Raw genomic sequence first — 23,572 nt, forward strand, 5'->3', positions numbered from 1 at the left:
AACGTGATTTGCCCTTTTACTGGGCACTTTGTGTAAAGGATCACTTAATTCTCTCCAGAGCCCTATAAAACAGGTATATTATCCTCATCATATGAATGGTAAAGACCTTGATCCTTGACATGTATAGTGGGCCAGGAATTAACTAACTAGGGCTGAGACTGTCACTATCACTTGAATTCATGCCAGGATTTGCATATGCCCTCGACCTCTCCCCCAGCTCTTGTGAATTTCTCATCCTTCTCATCCTTCAGGTCTCTGCTTAAAAGTCACTTAAGTGTGACTTCTTCAAGAAGGTCTTCCCTGTAACCTTTCCTGGATTAGACTGTCTCCCATTCTTGCTCTGGAGCACTTACCACTGCTCTACCAAAATGATCATCTCTGGAACTCCTTATTTCATATGTGCCTTCTCTGATAGATTCCAAACTCCCCAGAGGGCTTTGTCTGTCCTGTTGATTGTTTATCCCCAACACTTACTACACTCTCTGACATATAATATGTTTTCAAAAATATTTGATGAATAAATGAATGATGGGAAAACCCAGGCTTGTAGAAGTTAACCCATTCAAAGTCCCAAAACTAGTGCTATGAGTGGATTTTAAGCCAGGGGCTAACAAATTCCAGAGACTACAATTTAGAACAATTTAGAACAAGAAAAAGGAAGATTGATTTATGATTAAATAAAGAGAAAGTATTTAGTAAGGATCTAACATCCTCCATTAAGTTAAAAAAATAACAAAAACTGAACAGGGTCGTAATAATCACCCCCACTGTTATAGAAATCATCCTCATCACAGTTAATGCCAGATATTGTACTAAACATTGTATATGGGTTATCATTATTTAAACCTCATAATAACTCCGAGATAAGTATTATCATTATTTCTGTTTTAAAGGTTTAAAATTTTCCCCAGTAATATAGCCAAGCAAACCCAAGCAATCTGACTTCAGAACCCACATGCACTTAAAAGCAAATTTATTTGAATTTCAGACTTGGGATTTTTGTTGTTGTCTTGCTTATTTACTTGTTTCCTTAGACCTACAACCTACAGATTTTTAATGACTAAAATTAGGGGTGGCTCAACTGCCAAAAAAGAGATTGTAATTTTAGGCTGATTTACTCCAACTGTAATATCCAGAATAGAGGAGTTAATAGTTTCTGGGCCCCTTTCCTTGAAATAGTTAATGTTCCTATATACCTAATTTGGGGAGCGCCTGGGTGGCTCAATTTGTTAAGTGTTTGACTCCTGGTTTCAGCTCAGTTCTTGATCTCAGAGTCATGAGTTTGAGCCCCCACATTCGGCTCCATGCTGGGCGAGGAGCCTACTTAAAAAAAAATGAAATTCTACTTACCAAATTCGGGAACAGGAGCTCACAGTCCCCTTTCATAAAGGGAAAATATCTTTCTGGAAAGAAATCTACTCATACTTAGACCAATAACAAGTTTAGGGAAAGAACTCTCAGAATATGAACTAGAAATCAGATTTCCTGCTATCCTGGAGGACACTGCTGCCCCCTTGTGCCTCGATGTTGTAATAAAACACTCAGAATGTTTGAGGCTGGCTAGCTGATCTGGCGCATCACCTGAGCTCTGTAGACCCCTCTGAAGCTCTCTGGGCAGCTGACTGAGAGTAACCAGGTAGGTGCCCAGTCTCCTTCTGAGCCACTGTGCCCACAGTGGGGAACCTAGAAGCATTGCGAGTCAAGGCGGGACTGTCCTCCCAGGCAAGGACCCTTGCTAATTGTCCCCTTTAGAGCCTCTGAAGAATCACTGGAGGCAAAGAAGGGTAAGACTTCTTAAGTATTTGCAGCAAACAGAATTTAATTAAACAAAATAAACATTCCTCTGACTTGTAGCCAAGCTCCAGAGACTCAGGGCTGCTCCTTAAACAGCAACTTGCTGAGAAGCAAGTACCTGAAAGAGGGACAAAGAATTCTTTTCTCAGAATTAAGAACAAGAAAAGAGAGGGAAAGGAATATATAATAAGATGTATTTGAGAGCTGGGTTTGACCGTGTCCTATACCTTCCTCATGAAAGCAAATGAAATGACTGTCCTGCATCTCCTCACTGTGACATTTGAATTAATTTATGAAAAGCAGTTAGATTTTTCATGCTGTTTTGCCCTGGTGTTTTTTTTTTTTTTTTAATAAGAAAGGCTTTATTTTTAAGACAAAACAAATAGCATAAACACACATCCAAATGCACATGAGTAAGTTCACTGGGTTTTATAAAAGAGAAAGCTGCACTCAGGTGTCAGTTATAACAGATGTCCCCTGCTTCTGGTGGCATGGATACAACATGTGCTTGTCTAAGAAGTCGTTCTGGGGTAGCCATGACAAGAGTGAGGTGATACAAGACAGAAATGCAGGTACGTGAAAGCTTTAAGACCCTTTTCGCCACCCTAATGTGCTTTTGTTTTGCTCTGGGGAATTGAAGCAATCAGCAGGTCACCTTACAAAGAACTTAAATGTCAAAGAACACTTTCAAATACCTAAAAGAGATTCAAGATTGTTACTAAAGTTATACAGGGAGGTCAGTAGGAGAAAATAGTTTATGTCCTCAAAACCCAGGTTTCACACAATATGAAGAGACTGATTTTAGTAAAGGCTGGTCTTTTTCATGATGCGCAGGAACTCCTGCCCATTGGCTTCTCCATCTCCATCTCGATCAGCCTCATCGATCATTTCCTGTGGCTCCTCATCAGTGAGGTTCTCATCCAACTCCTTGGCCACACGTTTTAGATTTTTGAATGATATCTTCCCAGTTTCATCATCATTGAAGAGCTTGAAAGCTTTCAGAATTTCTTCTTTGGTATCCTTCTCAGACAGTTTCTGAATCATCACAGTCAAAAAGTCACTGAAGTTCATTTTTCCTGTCCCTTCCTTATCGATATCACTTATCACTTTCTTGATCTCTTCTTTCTTGGGGTCAAAGCCCAGTGCCACCTTCAGTTCCTTAACGTCTATGGTCCCAGTTCCATTAGCATCAAGAGATCAAAAGCTTCCCGGATTTCCTGTTTCTGCTCTTCAGTAAGCTCTGGTTTAGGACTCATCCTTTTTTGCTGGGCAGATGATGCCATGCTTGCCTTCTTAAAGTTAGAGGCCATTGTCAATGGACTCCGCTGCCTGCCCTAATGGGTTTTAATATGAATTTATTTGTGTGAATATTTGAAGAATGCTTGTCTTCCCCATGGACTGTAAGCTCCAAATGGGTGGGGACCATGCTTGCTGACCTGGGAATATTTGTTGAATAAATGATTAATAATTTTTCTTTTTTGAGTGTGAATTAATAGGTTTGAAAAATATTGGATAAAAGTTCCCCATGAGTTTATTTTTCTTTTCTACAGCCTTTCATGGAGGCAACTTACTAAGTTAAAAGAGCTTTATAGCCAAACAGGGGTTCAAATCCCAGTCCTATGGCTGAATATCTGCTTGACCTTAGGGAAGTTTCTTAAACCTCTCTGAGCTCATTTCTCACATACCATGTAAGAAAATATCTACTTCCTTTGCTTATTATAAGGACTTAATGAGAACACGCATCTCCTACACAAGCTGGCTCAGTGCCCAGCATACCATGGGTGATCATTAACTGCTACTCTTATTCATCCTGCACCCTCTGCATTCCCTCAAAGCTGAATATATCTTAGAACAGATTTTTCTACAATCTAGACAAGTCAAATCAACTGTATCTACATACATAGACACACCCATATGCAATCTCATAGATTATACTTCTTTGTCCAGCAGAACTTCCACCAAATTTGTCAGTAAACAATAAAGTGAGCTCATTTCCATTTCCCCACTCTGTTGAGAGATATAATAAAATGACAACAGGGTCATTGCATATGTTAGGGTGTTTTTGACTCTAAGTAACTGAAAACCAATAAATAAAAATGGCTTACACAATGAGGAAAATGTATGATCTCACATAAGAAGCCAAAAGAAGATAGGCACAATGAAGTCATCAAAGAGCCAGAATCTAGCCAATGCAGTAGGTCAGGAAAAGAAGACTGAGGATAAGATTGCTGCAAAGCTGCAGAAAAATACATCTTCATATAATCATATATATATATATATATACATAAATATATATGTGTGGTGGATGTATGTGTATATCATCATATTGGTGTTTTATTCTTTCCAACTGAAGCATTGCACGATTATTTTAAGTAGAATTTTTTTATTCAGTTGTGTTTTTTTTTTTCCAATATCAGTAGGCTGATGTCATGCCAATTTGAAAGTGATTTAATCAATTCATAAAATCTGCATAATGACCTTGATGATATAGAGCAGAAAAGAATAAGGACAGGACACCCCTCAGCATATGGAATACGATTCATAGCAATATTGTGTCATAGCAATCATGAAAAGAATATTCAATTTTGCAGTCAATGCTGGTCCTGTGCACTCCTGAACACAGCCTTGACAGGGTGGATTCCTTTCAAATCTAGTTAAACTAGGGTTCCAAGTAGTGAATTTTACTATAGAAAAGACACTTAAACAGAAACTGCTATGAAAACTGAGGTCAACTCATATTGAGAAGAAGCAGACTGTAGTTTTCAGACCTCTAAAGATGGCCCACTCATGATTCCTGTCTCCTGCTTATTCAACCAAACACTAATCGAGGTATTGCCTTAAAGAGATTTTACAGGTGTAATTAAAGTCCCATATCAGTTGAACTTAAGATACAGAGATCATCCTTGTGGGTCTGATCTATTCATATGAGCCCTTTTTTCTTTTGAAGATTTTATTTATTTATTTGAGAGAGAGAATGAGATAGAGAGAGCATGAGGGGGGGAGGGGCAGAGGGAGAAGCAGACTCCCCGCTGAGCAGGGAGCCTGATGCGGGACTCGATCCCGGGACTCCGGGATCATGACCTGAGCTGAAAGCAGTCGCTTAACCAACTGAGCCACCCAGGCGCCCCATATGAGCCCTTTAAAAGATAAGTGAAATCAGAACTTGTGAGAAGAAAACTGAGCAAGGCACCCAGCTAGTAGTCCACCATGTAATGTGACCTCAGTCCTACAACCAAAAGAAACAGAATCCTGCCAACAATCTGAATGAGCTAGGAGGAACACGGCCAGGTCCACAAGAGAACCAGTCAGCTAACATGTTGAGTGTGAGACCCTGAGTAGAGAACAGAGCTGAGCCATGACAGACTCTTGCCCCACAGAACTGAGATAATAAACTTGTGTTGTCTTAAGTCACTAAGTTTTGAGCAATTTTTTGTGCAACAATAGAACTAATATATGGGACTTTTCTTTGGTCACTGTTGTCTTTCCCCCTCACCCCCAATGGTTTTGGATACCTGAAAAACTTAACTCTGTTGTAATTGACAAAATGAGTTTTGACCAAATAAACCCTCTCTTTGCATAAAGTTGGAGAAATCTTTTTCTGAAGACTCTTTAAATCAAATAACTACATGCATTTTAATAAAGGTTTGGGACTTGGGCCTGATCCCAGAAAGGCTTTTCCTACAGAATTTGGGCAACTTCATTCTGCAAAATCAGCATAAGTGATAAGTGACTTGAGAATATTAAAAGACATCCAACATTTGTAGAGTTTCTAGAATAGTGCTAGGATCTTTATATACATATTGTAGATGAGTTATCATTTCCTCACTGTAAAATTCTATTCCTTTCTACATTTTATAGACTGAGACTCAGAGGCTGGACATTTCAATGATTTCTTTGTTAGTAGAGCTGGAACTTGAGATTTTTTTTCTTTTCTTTCTTTTTTTTTTTGGCTGTAAATCTCATGTAATTTCCCTCTTCCTCAGAGTTGGAAAAGAGAGTTTGAGGTGCAGAGAAAATTTGCCTTGTGCCTGGGATTTCTCCAACACCCTGGGTGACTGGGGAACCTCACTGGGCTCAGAATGTGCCTGTACCTCACACTCAAACCACTGAACTGAATCTTGATTATCACCCAGCACTTGTGTCTTTTCCAATATTAGGGAGGGAAGTCTTTCTCCAATTTTTTTTCGATATAAAATTTATATTTAGCCCAAAGAGTGTATTAGAGAATGCAGAAGTTTCTTAATGCAAATTTTGGAAGCAGCAAAATAGACCCATCATGTTGGTTGTATCCAGTTTTTAAAGTTTTTCTTTTTTATACACTATTTTAATTTTCTATTGTTTTTTACATGTGATGTCAGTATTTCTTAGAGGCCATTTTACAGGTGAGGAAACTTAGACTGTAAGAAAATAAATGACATTAGAATAGAAATTTAACCCAACAATTACACTACTAGGTATTTACCCCAAAGATACAAATGTAGTGATCTGAAAGGGCACCTGCACCCCAATGTTCATAGCAGCAATGTCCACAATAGCCAAACTATGGAAAGAGCCCAGATGTCCATCAACAGATGAATGGATAAAGAAGATATGGTATACATATATAATGAAATATTACTCAGCCATCAAAAGGGATGAAATCTTGCCATTTGCAATGACATGGATGGAACTAGAGGGTATTGTGCTAAGTGAAATAAGTCAATCAGAGAAAGACAATTATCATATGATCTCACTCATATGTGGAATTTAAGAAACAAAACAGAGGATCAAACGGGAAGGGAGGAAAAATAAAACAAGAGGAAATTAGAGAGGGAGACAAACCATAAGAGACTCTTAACTATAGGAAACAAACTGAGGGTTGCTGGAGGGGAGGTGGATAGGGAGATGGCGTAACTGGGTGATGGGCATTAAGGAGGGCATGTGATGTAATGAGCACTGGCTGTTACATGCAACTGATGAATCATTGAACTCTACCTCTGAAACTAATAATACACTGTATGTTAGTCAATTGAATTTAAATTAAAAAAAGAAAAGAACAGAAATTTATAACCAGTTCTAGTTCTTAGTGATCAGCTTTTATGTTCTGAAAACTAAAGGGCCAATCCTCTTATTTAAATGAGCTTTTTACAGCCCAATTATTGAATACAGTAAAGATTTTAAAATTTTTATTGAAATAAGAAATGTTTTCTTCTGACCCTGGTGGTTTCCTCTTAATTTCTATGAACATGTTTATGATAAACAGTGATGAGGGTAGGGGGTGGAACCAAGATTTTGACCTCAAAAATTCTTCATAACCATTTAATGGTCTTTAGTGGTGGTTAGGGACAGAGATATATATATAAGAGAAAACTGGGACTTTGAATAATACAACACAAGACATCTGGGGCTCCTGGGTGGCTCAGTCGGTTGAGTGTCAGATTCTTCATTTCTACTCAGGTCATGATCTCAGGCTCTTGATCTCAGGGTCCTGAGATTGAGTCTTGCTTCAGGCTCCATGCTCAGTGGGGAGTCTGCTGGAGATTCTCCCTCTCTCCCTCTCTGTCTCTGCCCCTTCCCCTCCCAAATAAATCAATCTTTTTAAAAAATACAACACAAGTCATCAAAAGTGTTCCTCAGCACAATTAAATAGAGAAGAACAGCAAATTACAGAGAAAAAAGTATTTCGGAGTGTATGGCATTCCAAAAATTTGCCCACAAGTTTTTCAAAGAAGCAGCCAGAGCAAATTTATTTTTTAATTTCTTTTTTTTTTAAAGATTTTATTTATTTATTTGACAGAGAGAGAGAGACCACAAGTAGGCAGACATGCAGGCAGAGGGAAAAGGAGAAGCAGGCTCCCTGCTGAGCATGGAGCCTGATGCTGGGCTTGATCCCAGGATGCTGGGATCATGACCTGAGCCGAAGGGCAGACGCTTAACCAACTGAGCCACCCAGGTGCCCCTATTTTCTAATTTCTTAAAAGCTAAGAGCAGGTTGAAGGGGTACCTGGCTGGCTCAGTTGGTAGAGCATGTGACTCTCGGTCTCAAGGTTGCGAGTTTAAGCCCCATGTTGGGTGTAGAGCCTACTTTAAAAAAAAAAAAAGCTAAGAGCTGGTTGAGCATTTATCCGTTTCAGATAAACATTTGTAATACTCTCTGTTCTAAACACTGTTGGGCTCTATAAAGATCAGTCCCTGCCTACAGAGTATTTACCAAGTCTAAGAGGAACAGAGAAATCCACATACAGAATCTGGGGATATTAGCAGTACAAGTCATGGCATAGCACCATTTAAACTTTCAGAAATTCTCCCATAATTGTGAAATGCAGGCCGTGTTTGAATTTTCATGCTACTAAGAGAGTGACTTTTCTGAGCAACCCCGTTCCAAGCTAGGGAAGTGGGGAGTGGAATTTAATTTAGAAGAACCTATGCTTTCCCAATTGGATTAGGTATTAAGCAGGGTGGAATAATATATAAAGCCAGTCATGCTTTCCACTTGCAGGTCTCTGAAAATGAAACACTCCATCCTTCATTTTTATTGTATCAGTGAGTTCACTCTATATGTCTGTGGGAGTCATCCCTACTGGAGGTGGTGGGCTGTTTTAACAATTTAATCAACTAATGAATTGAAAATCTGAAAGAAAAACTCAAAGGATAAAAAGTTGTCTTGGCTACGAAATTATAACTCAGCTTGATATGCTCACATCTTGAAAATTAAGAAAACAAAAGCCGGTATTTCCCAAATGTTATGATATATCCGTAGCAAATAATACAACCAGACAAAAATACACTTGTTAAAGAATCCTCTGTGAAGAGACTTCTTATCTGATTTGGGGACACTGCAGACACCAGAATCTTAACTATAATAATTGGATAGAGTCCATGTGGTATACATGAGGGTTGCTGGAGGGGAGGGAGGTGTGGGGATGGGGTAACTGGGTGATGGACATTAAGGATGGCACATGATGTAATGAGTACTGGGTATTATATAAGACTGATGAATCACTGACCTCTACCTCTGAAACTAATAATACACTATATGTTAATTAATTGAATTTAAATTTTAAAAAAAGAACAGAAATTTAAAACAGCTTCTAGTTCTTAGTGATCAACTTTTATGCTCTGAAAACTGAAGGGCTAATCCTCTTATTTATACATTTATGATAAATAGCCCTGAAGTCTACCGCACATGAAATCCTGTTTTCCCTGCCTTGTCTGCTTCAGCTGTTTCCTTTTGGTGTAGCTGATGAGTTAACGTCCCACATTCTTCTAAGTGTCCAGGATGCTTTCTGGTCTCTGCTTATGAACTTGCACACAGCTCATTGTAAGTATGGTCACTAACAATTGTAGTGCTTAAGAAGGTAACTTTTTCTAAGAAGTGCCAACTTACCTGCCACCTTCTTGCCAGAGGAATGAATGGATGCTCACCTTATTTGGGTAGTGATGTGAGTCTTCCTCTTTCTTTTCTCTGATCTGAGTGTCTGGTGTCCAGCCTTTGTGTTCTCTTTGGTAGTTCTGTCCACAATCTGCTTATGCTACTTCTCAAACACGTATCAGTCTACTTCCTTTGTCAGGGAGAACAACTGAAAGAACAGGCATTGGGCAAAACATGGATGGCATGACATTTCTGTTGGTAGAAACCTGGGATTTGCAGTGTAAGCACTTCACAACCACCATCATGTATACTCTCCTTAGCAACAGGAGTGGATGTAAGAGTGGATGAAATACATGGATGCTTAAAAAATATGACATCATAGACATCATAAAAGGGTCACCACGGAATTATTTCCTTCACAAGGCCATTTAGTTTTAGTTTTTTCTCATGATATTTTTGTACCATACTTCTTCCTTTGGATTCTTGAAGAGGTATGTCGAAATGTTTAATAAAAGTCCTGAACCTGAGGAGATGACATACACCAGAGCAGGATGATTTATGGGAAGAGGAGATTGCAGCCAGTGGAGTGGACAAATATCACTGAGAAAAGAAATCTGATTTGCATATCACTGCAACCATTGCTAGAGCATTCTACCAAAGTTCTGACAACTTTCAAGGAAGTACTGAAAGGCTTTCTTGTGAGGTAAATGTGTAAGGACTCATGATGCACCTCAGAAAATAATTTCTTTAGCAATTTCCTATACCTGCATGGATTTCTTTTGGAGATACTTTCCCAACACTTGTCATGGACTGTTGTATTTCTTTCTTTTTTTTTTTTTTTAGAGAGAGAAAAAGAGTGCATGCAAGTTGGGGGAGGGAGGGGCAGAAGGAGAGAATCTCAAGCAGAATCCCTGCTGAGCACAGAGCCCATTACTGAGCTCAATCCCATGACTCTGAGATCATGACCTGAGACAAAACCAAGAGTCAGACACTTAACCACATGAGGCACCCAGGCACCCCTGGACTACTGTATTTCTAATGTACTCATGTAAGCATTACTAGGGAAAGCTTTCCCTTAAATTAATGAGTAAAAGTTTGCTGGGTTTCTACTAACATTTACTTCCAATATGGTGACCATTATTCTTCTCAGCTGTCATTTATAATTGCAGTATTCCCCTGCCTTTGAGGGTATACTGTGATGATATTAGAGAGTTCATTCAACTTATAGTGTTAGAGGAGGAAGCATAACTCATATCTGCTCTATGGGCTCATTGCATTATAGCAGACCTACACTATTGTAGGTTCAACTGCTTTGATGAATACCATTTAACTCTGGTATTGCTGCAACGATGCTATAGTAACTCTGTATAATGGATTTCTGCTTACCAAATTTGAGATTATTACTACTGTACTAACAACTCTAATTAATGAGCAAATAGGATATGCAAAGAGGGGGGTTAAGATAATCACATAACATACATTATCTTATTGATTCTTGTAACAGCCCTCTGATGTCAATAGCTATCCCCATGCTACAGGAGAGAACATTGAGACTCAGATTAAACCATTTGTCTGAAGCTATACAGCTTTGAAGTGGCAGAGCAAGGGTTCAGTCCAGTTCTACTTAAGTCCAGAGCCCAGAAGCAGAAGCATTTCACTAGATTATTCTAATACTGCCAGGCAGAACATGCCAGCTATTGTTTGGACATGAAGGGGTTTTGGAAGTCCGTGCATCAGCTTAGACCTTGAGAAACCCAGACACAAGGTAAGGCTCAGCAGCCCACCGTGGGGCTAAGGGGCACTTCCCACAAGCTCAGCCTCAATCTCTTCACCTTTAAAATGAAGCCATTGAATGAGGTTTTCTCCAAAGTGGCTTAAACTCTCAAGTTTCCTGATTCTGATCAAGAGATGACTCTCTGCCACTTTCTAATGGCCAGTTTCTCTCTCAGGCTGCTTGCTCATCTGAAAAATGGAGGTAATCCTAGCATCTATCCATTCATGGGAGATAATCCATGTAAGGCATGTAATACAGTGCTTGGAACATAGAAAGTGCTCATGTATTTGCTTATCATCACAGTCCTTCTCATGATCACCACCATCATCATCCTTGTGTTAATTGTCATAAAAAGCACTACTTCATTAGTATTGATATTAGCAGTAGCAAAATAGTCACTGTACATTTACAGTGGATTTTGGCACTCACATGCATCATGGCCCTATACAAGAGAACTGAGAAGGATCACCAGGGAATGCATCTGTAAGGCCCCACAAGGCAAGTATCTTCACTACCTGACAAATGTATGGCAGTTATGTGCTAAGAAAATCTCATTCTACATTTATTGCGTCCTGATCATATCATGGTGAAGGGTTTAAGAAGCAATAAAGGAAACTCGCTGGTCAGAGCAGATTAATGTGGCAGCCAGCAGAGTGCCAGGAAACTCCAACTCCTTGACATTTGATGAAGTAGTTCATTTAACCTGTCTTAAAAACTGGAACTTTTTCCAAAGCACTTTAGTGTCAAGCCATTCACAATTAGAGTAAATTGTACATGGTGAGGAGGAAGACATGTGCAGGCCCTTCCTGAACTAAAGGCAATAATTTCTCCAAAAAAAAGAAGCTAACAACGTTTTCCACAAATCTCACAAGTACAGTTTCACTATATATGTGCGTGCATGTGTGTATATTTGTAATCAGTGTCCCCGGTTTTGATTGAATGGCTTCCTTTCACATGTGGCTGTCTTCAACACAACCATGACAGATGGCTCTGGGAGGAAACAAACACTGCATGTCTTCCCAAAGGAAGTATTTTTACGGATGGATCACCAGAAGACCACTCCTTCAGTCCTAATAGAAAAAAGAAAAAGGAATAATAATCCAGAAGGCAAGACATTGCAATTAAAGGTCAGGGAAGTATGAGTTTAATTCCACTAAACTTTAAACTTTAAATTCCATAAGAGCAAACTGGAATCTTTTAAACTCAGTCCTGTGTCCTCAATGCCTAGAACAGTGCCTGATGCATAGAAGGTACTAAATAAGTATTTGTTGAAAGAACAAGCAAATGGGTGGCTCTGTGAAATACTGTGATTCCAACAAGTTTCTTAGTTTTAAATTCTCAACCTTCACTTTCCTCATCTCTAACGAATCACCACCTTTCAGGGTTAGTGAAAATGTTAAAAGAAACACTTCATGTAAGAAGGCCTTGAATACACACTTGGTAAACAGCTGTGACGGTGGTAACGTGGTCCAGCAGATTGCCCTCAAAGCATCCTTGTCTGCATGAAAACAAACACATCACTTTATCCCTTGGAGGGATCTGTGCAAATGCCTTGATGCTCTCTGGTAACTTTCAGAATGAGGGAAGCAAATTATTGCTGTTTGTTTTTGGGATTTGGTACATGTCAAATCCCCATGTGATTCTGGCCAGTAGCCTATCTAGATGCGAAGCTTTCTCAAAAACATGTGGCAGGGGTACAGACCGGTGCAGCCTTTCTGGAAAGCAGTGCAATCGTGCATGTGAAGAACCTTATGACCGCTTAAACCTTTAGGTCTTATGATTCTTCTTCTGGGTTAGTCATAAAGAAAGAACCCTAGGTGCGATCAGCTGTATGTGCTGGACTATTATTTACATCTTTATTCCTATGTAGTCCCCTAATGCTGAAATGCCCTCAATAGCCAACAATATGTTAAATTCACTGGGCACATAATTCTCATGTCATTATGAGAATTGAAATGTTCAGGATGTATTGTTGAGTTAAAAAAAATAATAAGATGCCTCAACACAGTAAGATAGAGCATCTTTGAAGTAAGCCTCTGAGACAGACACTGCTAACCATTCACCAAATCCGCAGTCTGGTCTTCTTCCTGGGCAACAAGACTGCTCTCTTTGTTTAGGGTGGATGTATTAAATGATTTCTAACCAACAAAATGAGAGTGGAAATTATGTGTAGCACTTTGCACTTCAAGACCTGGCCCATAGACACCTCCCATGGACACCCCTCAAAGGTCCTTTTCTCCTTCTGGATTTGAGACCATCATGGAGACTTTAGAAGCCCCACTATGATGGCCAAGTTTTCATTAGCCTCAGTCCCTTAAGACTCTGGGGAGAACCATCGAGTTAGATGGTTAGATGAGCAAGAAATACACTACATTCTTTTAAACTTGTTATATATTTGGGGGCTTGTTTGCTACTCCTTACTACAGCAAGAGTTAACCTAATATAGCTATAATCAGCCTAATATATATAATATATATATATTATATATATATAGCCTAATATATATTATATATATATAGCCTAATACATATAATATATATATATTATATATATATACATACACAGCCTAATCAAATCCATTCTTGATGGAGAGGTGGAGATACTATTCCATAAAAGAGGTGAGGGAAAAGTTAGATAATAGATCATTTGTACCATTTCATAAATCTCTAGAGTCTTATAGAATTCGGTTCATTTTTCTCACCTGAAGGTAGTAAAATGCATTGCTTTTCCATAAGAACTCTTTAGAATAAACAAAAGATCATCACTCTCTGGACTTTTATCTCTTTTGACTTATTTTTGAACTTTCTTCTTCTATTTGGATGTAGGCCCCATGAGGGCAAGACCTTTGATGGGTTTATTGCTGCTGCCCCACTTTCTTGAAAAGTTCCAGAAAAATAAGCATACAATATGCATCAGTTAAAGATGTAAATTTATGTAATGAATGCAAGATGGATAAAGACAAGTTCACCTGGTAAGACTGACCACCCTAAAACTTGGCCAGGAGCTTCGAGATGGCAGAGAGGTTTTTGCCTGACACAGACATGTGATTGAATATAAACACATCTGAGACAATTTCTAAATTTCATTTCACATTATAAGATGTATCTATCAAACATGGCTGGAGGTCATTGGCAGCTGACAAGTTTGTTGAGGGGAGATGTCCCTTTATTTCCCATCTTCACCTCTTGCAAGATTCATTTTACCTCCCAGGTAGGTTTCCAGCTTGACCTTTCACATCTGATGGCAGAGTCATCTAATTGTTCTCTTCTTACTATCCCAAGCAGATGGCTCAGAGTTAAATAGCCAATAAATCACCATTTCCATGTGTCAGAGGCTCACTACAAAGTGCTTATTTGCTCTTGAATTTGGTTCTGTTGCTGTCAACTAAGAGTCATGTAGTCAAAACTTTTGAGTGATTAGCTAGATACATGCCATCTTTTTTTCCTTTTGAGGTTATAGCTGGTGGTTGTTTATTCATTTATATCTTAGGATTCTCTAGAGAAACTGAACCAGTAGACGTATCTCTATATAGAAAGAGATTTATTTTAAGTAATTGGCTTACATGATTGTGGAGGTTTAGCCAGTTCAAAATCTGATGGGGGAGGCAGGCAAGCTGGAGACTAAGGAAAAAGTTATAGTTCGAGTCCAAAGACCATCTGCCATAGAACCAAGAAAAGCCAGCGTTGCAGATCAGGTCGGAAGGTAGTGTGCCGTGGGATTCCCTTTTGTTCAGGGGAGATTAACTTTTCTTCTATTTAGATCTTCAGCTGATTAGATGAGGCCCACCCAAATTATGGCGAACAATCAACTTTACTCAAATGTTGTTGATTTAAATGTAAATCTCATCGAAAGTTCCCTTACAGGGCACCTGGGTGGCTCAGTTGGTTAAGCGACTGCTTTCAGCTCAGGTCATGATCCTGGAGTCCTGGGATCAAGTCCCACATCGGGCTCCCAGCTCAGCGGGCAGTCTGCTTCTCCCTCTGACCCTCTCCCCTTCCATGCTATTTCTCTCTCTCTCACTCTTTAATAAATAAATAAATAAATAAATAAATAAGAAAATTCCCTCACAGAAATATCCAAAATATTTGACCAAATACTTGGCCATCATGGCCCAGACAAGTTGATACATAAAATTAACTGTAATAGTTTGCTTGCTTGCTTTTCTTCTCATTTGTTTTTGATTGCCTTTTCTTTGCTCCAATCCTCTTAGGTCCTTGGAGTCATTATTTTTACAAAGGTCATCTAATTCCAAACCTTGAGGTGATCTGGAGAGTCTCAAGCCCACATTCCAGCTCCCCCCCACTGGCCAGAACGTGACCACAGAACTTCCAGTTCTGCCTCAGTGAATGTAGACCCCCTCAGTCATAGGTCAATTATAATGATCAAATGGGAGAAATATACATTGACAAGCTCTGTAAACACAAGTTCACATGGAAGCCATTATTTTAAATTGTGTTCATATATTGAAGGTCCTACCTTTCAAACCAATGAGTGAGAAAATAGAAAACTTCTCATGTAAGGTACCTTATAATTGTGAGTAACTGGCTCATTGGAATAAAGAAAGATCAAGTTAATAAATCAAGTTTATTCATGAGGGGGCAATGATTTTAAGGGTTAAGAGAAGCTTTAACACCACATCAGATGATTTTTTTAAGATCCCAGGAACAGTGTCAAATTTAAAGTACACAGAATATTTGTGTCTCAGGGCAGGGAAGTTGGCACACCCCTGATGTTTCCCAGTGAATTCTGGGGAGAGCCAGGCAGCATGGGAGTACCATGACAGCTAAGGCAGGGGATCTCAGGTAAGGTGGATCTGTCTGTTCATGAGGAACCACTCAAAAAGACTGGACAGAGCTTATCACCTTCCCACAGTCAACGTACAATTAACATCCCACATGTGACTTGACGTTGGATTGTTACGTGATTGTTAGTCTCTTCACCTCAGACTCCTGACCAGAACATTCTTTAATTCCAGAGAGTGGAGGAAGTTTTGATCTCATCTTTGTCTACAGTTCTCTTACTTAGTCCTCCTTTTCAGCACCAAGACAGACCTCTTCTAAAATTTTAGATTTCAGTTCCTTTTGTAGAAAATGCCCAATCCACTCTGGGGCAGGTAGCCTTGCCCTCTGTCCCACCAGGTCAGTGGTCCAACATTAGTGGAGTTCCCAAGGTCAGTATCCATCAGTCTTAAAAAGTAACTCCACCCATGGAACAAAAATGGGAATTCTTTACGTTCAGACCTCTTTCTTTTCAGACCCTCCACTCCAGAAGTTAAAAAGATCTGCGGTCCTATCTCACTCAAGGTCACTTGTCACAAACCATGCTGTTATGCACTCCTGAACACACTGGGAACAGAAATTAGTAGCTATTCCTGCTTGGGCCACTCCCAGATGGAGCACACCATTTTCTCACTGAACTAAAGATAATGTGGGTCCAGCAAATCGCCAGAGGAACATGGCACCAATATCCAGCAAAGACCACATCATAAGCATCTTGCAATACCATTGCTATATGAAAAACAACGTAATTTCCTCTTACTTTGTTGATAATAAACATTTGTGTTCTTAAAAGCAACAGTGTGTTTTTTCATGTGTCAGCCCAGCTTTAATATTTATAATATGCAAAGATTTTTACATCTGTAATTTTGTTTTCATTCTGTGAGAACTGGAACAAAGAAGAGTTTATTGTGTGCTTTTATTCTCTTTGAAAAATGGATGGATTGTTCCCTTTCCGTGGTACAGCTTTGTGCAGTAGACAGTTCTGTTTCAAAATGTGCAAAAAATCAGTTTTATGAACACTTTGCTCATATTGCTTCTCTACCACTTTCTTTAGGAATGTCCCAGTGGTGTTGTTAATGAAGAAACCTTCAAAGAGATTTACTCACAGTTCTTTCCACAGGGAGGTAAGTGCAAATGTGGACTTGTTAACGTACTGTCCATTAAAATTATGCTTGCAATCTTGAATTTGGCTTAATCTTTTATGGCATGATTTTACATTTTTAATCGCTATGTAAAAGAATTAATACACAGCATGCAAGTGCATATAATTTCCAACATATCATAAAAGTGAGCTCCTTACAAATTGTCAGATAGCCAGAATTTTTCCTTCAGCTGAATACAAAAAGCAGTATTACTGGGTATCTCATACTGTGGCTCTCAAACGCACAGCACCTTCGGACAATGATGGCCAGGATATGCCACAAAGCTCTTTAGCGTGCACTGTAGGAATCATTTGATTCTCCCTACTCTCAAATTAGGACAAATATAATTATTGTCAATTTTCAGATGTGAAATCTGGGCTTTAGAGAAGTTAAATGGTTTGCACAGGGTCATGCATCCACTAAGTGGCAGATAATGGCTTAGAACCTAGATTTTGCTAGAGCCTCACCTAGTGTTCTTTCTGCTCTTTCTCTTTTAGGACCTCTTGCTATCACCGCTCCCCCCCCATCTGAGAAAGTTAATACCACTCTAAATATTAATTTAACTGGAAAGGAAACAAAGAAAGCATAATGATAACACATACCTTTTAGAGATGAGCGAAGGTATCTATTTGTCCCTGGACCTTATAGGTTCTCTTTCATTCAACAAGAGGCCCAGCTCAAACACAGTCTACTGTGTGCCCAGCCATGTGTTAGGTGCTGATAATGAAAGAGGAAGAAGATGTGGTACCTGCCCAAAAGAATGTTCCAGCTTAGTGCTGCAGATGGGCAATGTCAAAATAAGGCGTTAAGTGTGAAGATAGGGGTTTAAATCATAGCATTAACGAGAATACTGTGCAGACACAACTAGACCAGCTGAAGGACAGGGTGGACATAAAAAAGAAGGCATCCAGACAAACTGACCTGAGCTGTAGTAGCGGCCACTCCTGAGGCATCAAATATGTGCCCAGCCCAGGCACGCACTACCTCCTCGCCTCCCAACTATCCTAGCTGTGACTCTCTCCCCTTTTAATAAATGTGGAAACCAAGTTGCAGAGAAGCTCACTGTTTCCTTGTCATCCTTTTTGACTGCTTCCCGCTTAAAGGAGCCCCTGTCCTTTCCCTCCAAAGTAACTGCAATAGTTTCTAAACTAGTCTTTGATTCTGACCCTTCCCTGCTCCCCCAGCGTGGTTTCTTCTCAACAGGAGCCAGAATAATCTTGTTCGGTATAAGCCAGCTCCTGTTCCTGCTCTACTCAGAACGTTCCATTCCATTAGAATCTAAGCCACACCTGTAGAGTGACCTGTAAGCTGCGATCCCTGGTCTCCTGGTCCCTCTCTGTCTCCTCCTTCCCCCACCCCTCTCCCCCTTTGGCTTCCTATGTTCCAGCCACAGCCACCTCCTTGTAATTCCTCAGGCACACCATTCAGGCTGCTGCTTAGGGCCTTTGAACCTGTTCTTCCCTCTGCCTGGGGTTCTTGTTCTCCCAAATAACCATCTCAATAGCCCACCACCTTTGCTCCTATTCAGATGCCACTTTCTCAGCAAGGCTTTCCCAGGCCACCCTATATTAAGCTGCAGCCCCTTCGCTGTCCCCATGCCAGCTTTATGTTTATGTTTCTCTTTAGCACTCAAGAGCACCTAATAATACATATTTTATCTCTTTTTGTTGTTGTTTATCATCTCTTTCCTCACTGGAATGTCTTCTTCCAGGGACCGAAGGGTTTGTGTGTTGCTCATTGCTGTGCTCACAGTTGGTGGAAAAGTCACTGAGCAGTTGGACTCGACCGCACTGTATAAATGAGCAAAAGCAGGAATGAACGAGTGACACGAAACAGCATGGTGGTTGGGACAGTACAATGGAATAATATCTGCAAAAGGCATTTTGAAAGTATACAACACTTAAATATTAGTTTCAGACAAAAATTAGCTTCTCTTTTGGTTTTTAATCCATTTGGTTTTAGATATTTCAGCCGGTTGAAGACAATTCTGTGCATGAATTGCCAAAATAGACATTTTCATTCATGATGACCTTTAAAAGGAATTAAATTAAAAACAATTTTTTTAAAGAATTAAATTCTTTAAACTTTAAAATGTTTAAACTCTAAAACTTTAAAAAGAATTAAATTAGAATTCTGAGAGGGTGCCTGGGTGGCTCAGTTGGTTAAGCGACTGCCTTCGGCTCAGGTCATGATCCCAGAGTCCCAGGATCGAGTCCCGCATCGGGCTCCCTGCTCAGCGGGGAGTCTGCTTCTCCCTCTGACCCTCCCCCACCTCATGTGCTTTCTCTCTCTCTCTCTCATTCTCTCTCTCTCAAATAAATAAATAAAATCTTAAAAAAAAAGAATTCTGAGAAAACACAAGGTGACCCATTATTACATGAATTTGGATATCTCTTGGGTGACAATTCTCCCCCTACCCCATCTCATCACTAACAGCCCAAGGACAGCTATTGGTCATAGGGCCTGATGCCCAGATTGTAATGGGTCCGTTGTCTGCCTTAATAAAGAATTTGGAATATCATTTGATTAACTCATCTATTTCTAGATTATTGAAAAAACATGGCATTTCTGAAGAAAAATCATGTTTACATTATAACTATCTGTCAGCATATTGATAAACAAGAGTATCAAAGATCTAGCACAAATGGAAGTCTTTAAGTTATTTTTTTATTATCTCAAGTGAAAGTTACCGCATGCTACAAATGGGATACAGCTTCACATTAAAAATTTATCTTTATTTGAAAAATAACATTTTGGCATTAGAGAACATCTACTTAAGCACAATCCTTTGCAAATGATTCTTGTTGCAAAATCCAATGGGATTTGAGGGAAAAAAATCACTTTTGCTTTCTTAAAAATTCTTTGATTATTCATGTTAATTGAATGGATAAATCTAAAAGTACCAGGCACTACTGAAGGAAATGACATATTTTAAAGAATGATGACTCACAATTTAAAAAAATTATATCACAACAAAAAAAAACTAATATTCAAAACCATACTCCAATAAAACATTTTTGGAAATAAAAAAATAAAATAAAATAAAATAATAAAAAATTAATATCACACATGCAAATTGTATCTTGCCATGCTGCTAGAAAGGGGGGAAATGTCCTGAGGAAGAACACAATCTCCAATGAGAGGCAAATTCATGTCATGACCATCCTCACGCTTCTATGGAGCCATTTATCTAGATCTGAAAGCAACAGGTTTCCCATTATGAGCACGAACAATGATGGGTCCATAAATCACCACATCTCACCATTTCCTCTAGGAAAAGACTTTGTCTTCTCTACAGAACTTCCTGCAATTTGTATTGTGTCAGGCTCTTAGTTTTCTCTACTGCTTAGCCAGATGGTTTACCAAGCACAACCTGTTTGATGTTCTGGATGGCAGCACAAATGGAGTGAGCAGAAGCTTCTGGTTTGTGAGGGATAAAGTATGCTGAGAGGAAATGAATGGCTGGTTGGTGCCCTTCCTGATATCGTTACAGCAATACTTTTTCAACGCCACGTACAGCGGAAGCTTTAGCATGGACACTCTTAAGTTCACTGAGCATTTTTAAAGCTTGTGAAAATTGCAGTTTCCTGGGCTCCTCCTGCTCATGTTGTAGGGATTCTGCACTTACTTTGCCTGTGCCAGGCACCTACTAGCTACGGAAGGAACAGAAGAATTAGCTCCAGCCAGAAGACTCTAAGTCAACAAACACCTATTGAGCTGTCACTGTGTGCAAGGCACTTGAGGCACTTGGACGGGGTCAAGGGCATAAAGATTTTTTAATAACACCACCCACGGAATATACTTCTTATCCTAGAACAATATTTCTAAGGATTTTCAGGGTGATTTATAGAGGCCTTATCAAACAGAAACTATTATTCATGTATATGAACCTGCCTTCCCGTAGCAACAGTGTTTTGAATTGTATATTCAAATGCATTAAACTAATTCTGTACCTTGGGCTTGAATTCAAGTGGGAGTAGAGATTTGTGGTAGGAAGAAAAAAATCGGCCAGATTGATTTCAATCCACAGACCTGGATCATGATAATCAAGTGTATTTGTTCAAATTCACTGAAATTTATGTGCATTGATAGCTTTTTCAATCAAGGGGTTAGTTGGTATTATCGATGGGGGTTGGAAATAATTGGGTTAAAGTCATTGGACTAAGTTGAGTCCTGGGTTTGTGAGACTGTAAGACCACCAAGGCAGGTGACTCAAATGGCGTATTGCTGTGAGCCTCAGGTTGTTCCTCTGTAAATTGTGGAGCAATACTTTCATATCATCTATAAAATGTAGAACAAAAATTCCTGTTTTCTTTCTACTCTACACATCCTTTATTTCTAGGAGCTGATGTTGGAATGTCTTGATTTCATGACCAGCTCTATCATTAACCAACTTGGTAATCTTAGTTAAGTCACTGAATTTACATGCAACTGTTTTCCACCTTTGTTAAATGTAGATAAACAACTAAATGGTATCTAAGATCCCTTCCTGTCCTAAGCATCCATAAATTTTGTCCCCCAACCACAAAATTTCCACATTTAATTCTCTACTTCACAAGTAAGATTGTAAGAAACTGAGGCAATCTCAGCATATCAGACTCAGGAACTGTTTTTGCTATGTGTAAGGAAACGTGGTCAGAGAAGATTTTTGGGTCATGTGGAGAGAAGAGAGATCAATGTTCTATCTTTGAGCCCCCAACTGTACTGAAATCTAGAATCCAGGATGCCAGTTATTCATTGTGTAAGTAAATATGTACTGAGTATCTAAAAAGAACAACCATCAGATGAGACCTGACCATAGATGCTTTTGTGGACAGTTTCCCTTTTATTCATGTATCTACCTCTGTGCCCAGCCAGATACTTCCAGTGCCTTAGCTCCTTCCTCTCATCCAATCAAAGCTCAGAACATCACTCCCCTTCTTCAGAAACTTTCACAGTCTCCAGATGCCTGTCCAAAAAATCCATACTCCTGCAGAAGCCACAATAACCCTTCATGATACAATTCTACTGGTCTTTATAGAGCAGGAAGAACTCCAGTCACCCAGACACACAATAGAGATTTCACAAAAAACAAAACAAAAACAAAAAAACCACAGGAACTTTTTCAGGTGGAAATGTATTATATCTGTAAAAATTTTACTCACATTTCTTTAAGGTGGTTGTCTGTGAAACAATAATTATAATAGATAATATTTATTGAATTTAAATTTAATATGTGCTTAGGACTGTTCTAAGCACTTTGCATATTAGTATCTCATTTAATCTTTTTAGGATGACCCTACAAAGTACATACTGGTGTTATTATTTTGTAGATGAGGAAACTGAGTCCCAGAGAGGTTAAACAACTTTCCCAAAGCCATGCAGTTGATGTTTGGGAGAGCTGAAATTCAAACCCAGGCAGTCCAATTTCACTACACAGGTAACAACTGCTGTCCACACAGTATATCTGGGCTGGAAAACTGGTTTAACTTCCAGGGGAATTGCCAAGGTACATTTATAGGAACAAGGAGTCCTCTATACCACATTGGGGCAAACCCTGAGAGTGTCTGTCCCATGTGTCAAGCTTAGAGTGACCCCATTTAAGAAGAAAGCTAATTACTGTATGTTCATGTTAGTTTATTTTTTTAATTAAAAAAAATTGCCAACGTTGTTTGTTCTGAGCCATTATTCATGTTGAGTCCTGCTTGCTAAGGTAAAGGCATGTACACTGATTGTCAAATAGGATACCAAGAGATCTGCTTAATGAAGCTCATTGTAAAATATGCAAAATCTCTTTTTTTCTCCCTTGGAAAGTAAGTTTAACATACCATCTGTCAATTCCTATCACCATAGGGCACTAAATAGTTCAAGAAGTCTGTGTAACAGCACTGTTGAGAGCAAAACAACTATGTGAATAAAAAAAGGCTGCCAATTCTTGACAACTCTATAATGGAACTTCCCAAGAATGGCACTAAATTGTTTATAATCAAATCCCTGGTAATAACCCATATTTAAAAGGATTTCTTTCTGCAACTCATCAATACTGTGTGGACATTCACTCTAGGTACAATTATAGGACGTATTGTTTAGACCCAATTGTGGTCCCTGATTAGTTCATAGAGAACAGTGTTAATAATTCCTATGTTTAAAAACAAGTGGTTTCGGGCACCTGGGTGGCTCAGTCGGGGCGCCTGGGTGGCTCAGTCATTAAGCGTCTGCCTTCAGCTCGGGTCATGATCCCGGGGTCCTGGGATCGGGCCCCGCATCGGGCTCCCTCCTCAGCGGGAGGCCTGCTTCTCCCCCTCCCATTCTCCCTGCCTGTGTTCCCTCTCTCGCTGTGTCTCTCTCTGTCAAATAAATAAATAAAATCTTAAAAAAAATAAAAAAAATAAAAATAAAAAAATAAATAAAAACAAGTGGTTTCATATATCGTATTTAAAGGTGAGAGGTAAAAGACAATGCCACAATCATTTTGACACTCAATTGAGTGTACAGTCTACCTTGTAAAATATATGGCCTTCAATAACATTTACCACTGGGTGAAGCATTCAGGAAAAACCATCCATAAGTGGGCCATGGGTGCTTGAGAGCTGGGAGGGAAGTTTCTATGACCTCTGACCTCCCTTATTTGGGAAGGGCGATTCTCTCCTACTGCTACTATGACTTAGTTTCTTGACAGCCTTTAAAAAGCAATTTATAAAGTAAAAGGTGAGTAAGAAATTTTGTTCAATCCCAATAAAAAATAAAGGTTAAA

At 39.3% G+C, this 23,572-nt stretch overlaps 1 protein-coding gene and 1 pseudogene across 4 annotated transcripts in view; one reads left to right on the forward strand and one right to left on the reverse strand.

The window, feature by feature from the left end:
* KCNIP4 (potassium voltage-gated channel interacting protein 4) overlaps window positions 1-23,572 on the forward strand; it is a 1,107,243-nt gene that overhangs the window by 1,057,468 nt on the left and 26,203 nt on the right. For 3 of the 4 annotated variants that reach the window (XM_021679402.1, XM_044912762.1, XM_021679403.1), the window contains exon 3: window positions 16,752-16,821. In XM_021679402.1, coding sequence (XP_021535077.1) covers window positions 16,752-16,821 — 70 coding nt within the window. Of the gene's footprint in view, window positions 1-16,036; window positions 16,058-16,751; window positions 16,822-23,572 lie in introns of all 4 variants that reach the window. The other variant, XM_021679401.1, reaches the window with a different exon arrangement.
* LOC110571345 lies at window positions 2,596-3,104 on the reverse strand (annotated as a pseudogene).

The sequence above is a fragment of the Neomonachus schauinslandi genome, chromosome 2 (genome assembly GCF_002201575.2).
Source record: "Neomonachus schauinslandi chromosome 2, ASM220157v2, whole genome shotgun sequence".
NCBI classification, from domain to species: Eukaryota; Metazoa; Chordata; class Mammalia; order Carnivora; family Phocidae; genus Neomonachus; species Neomonachus schauinslandi.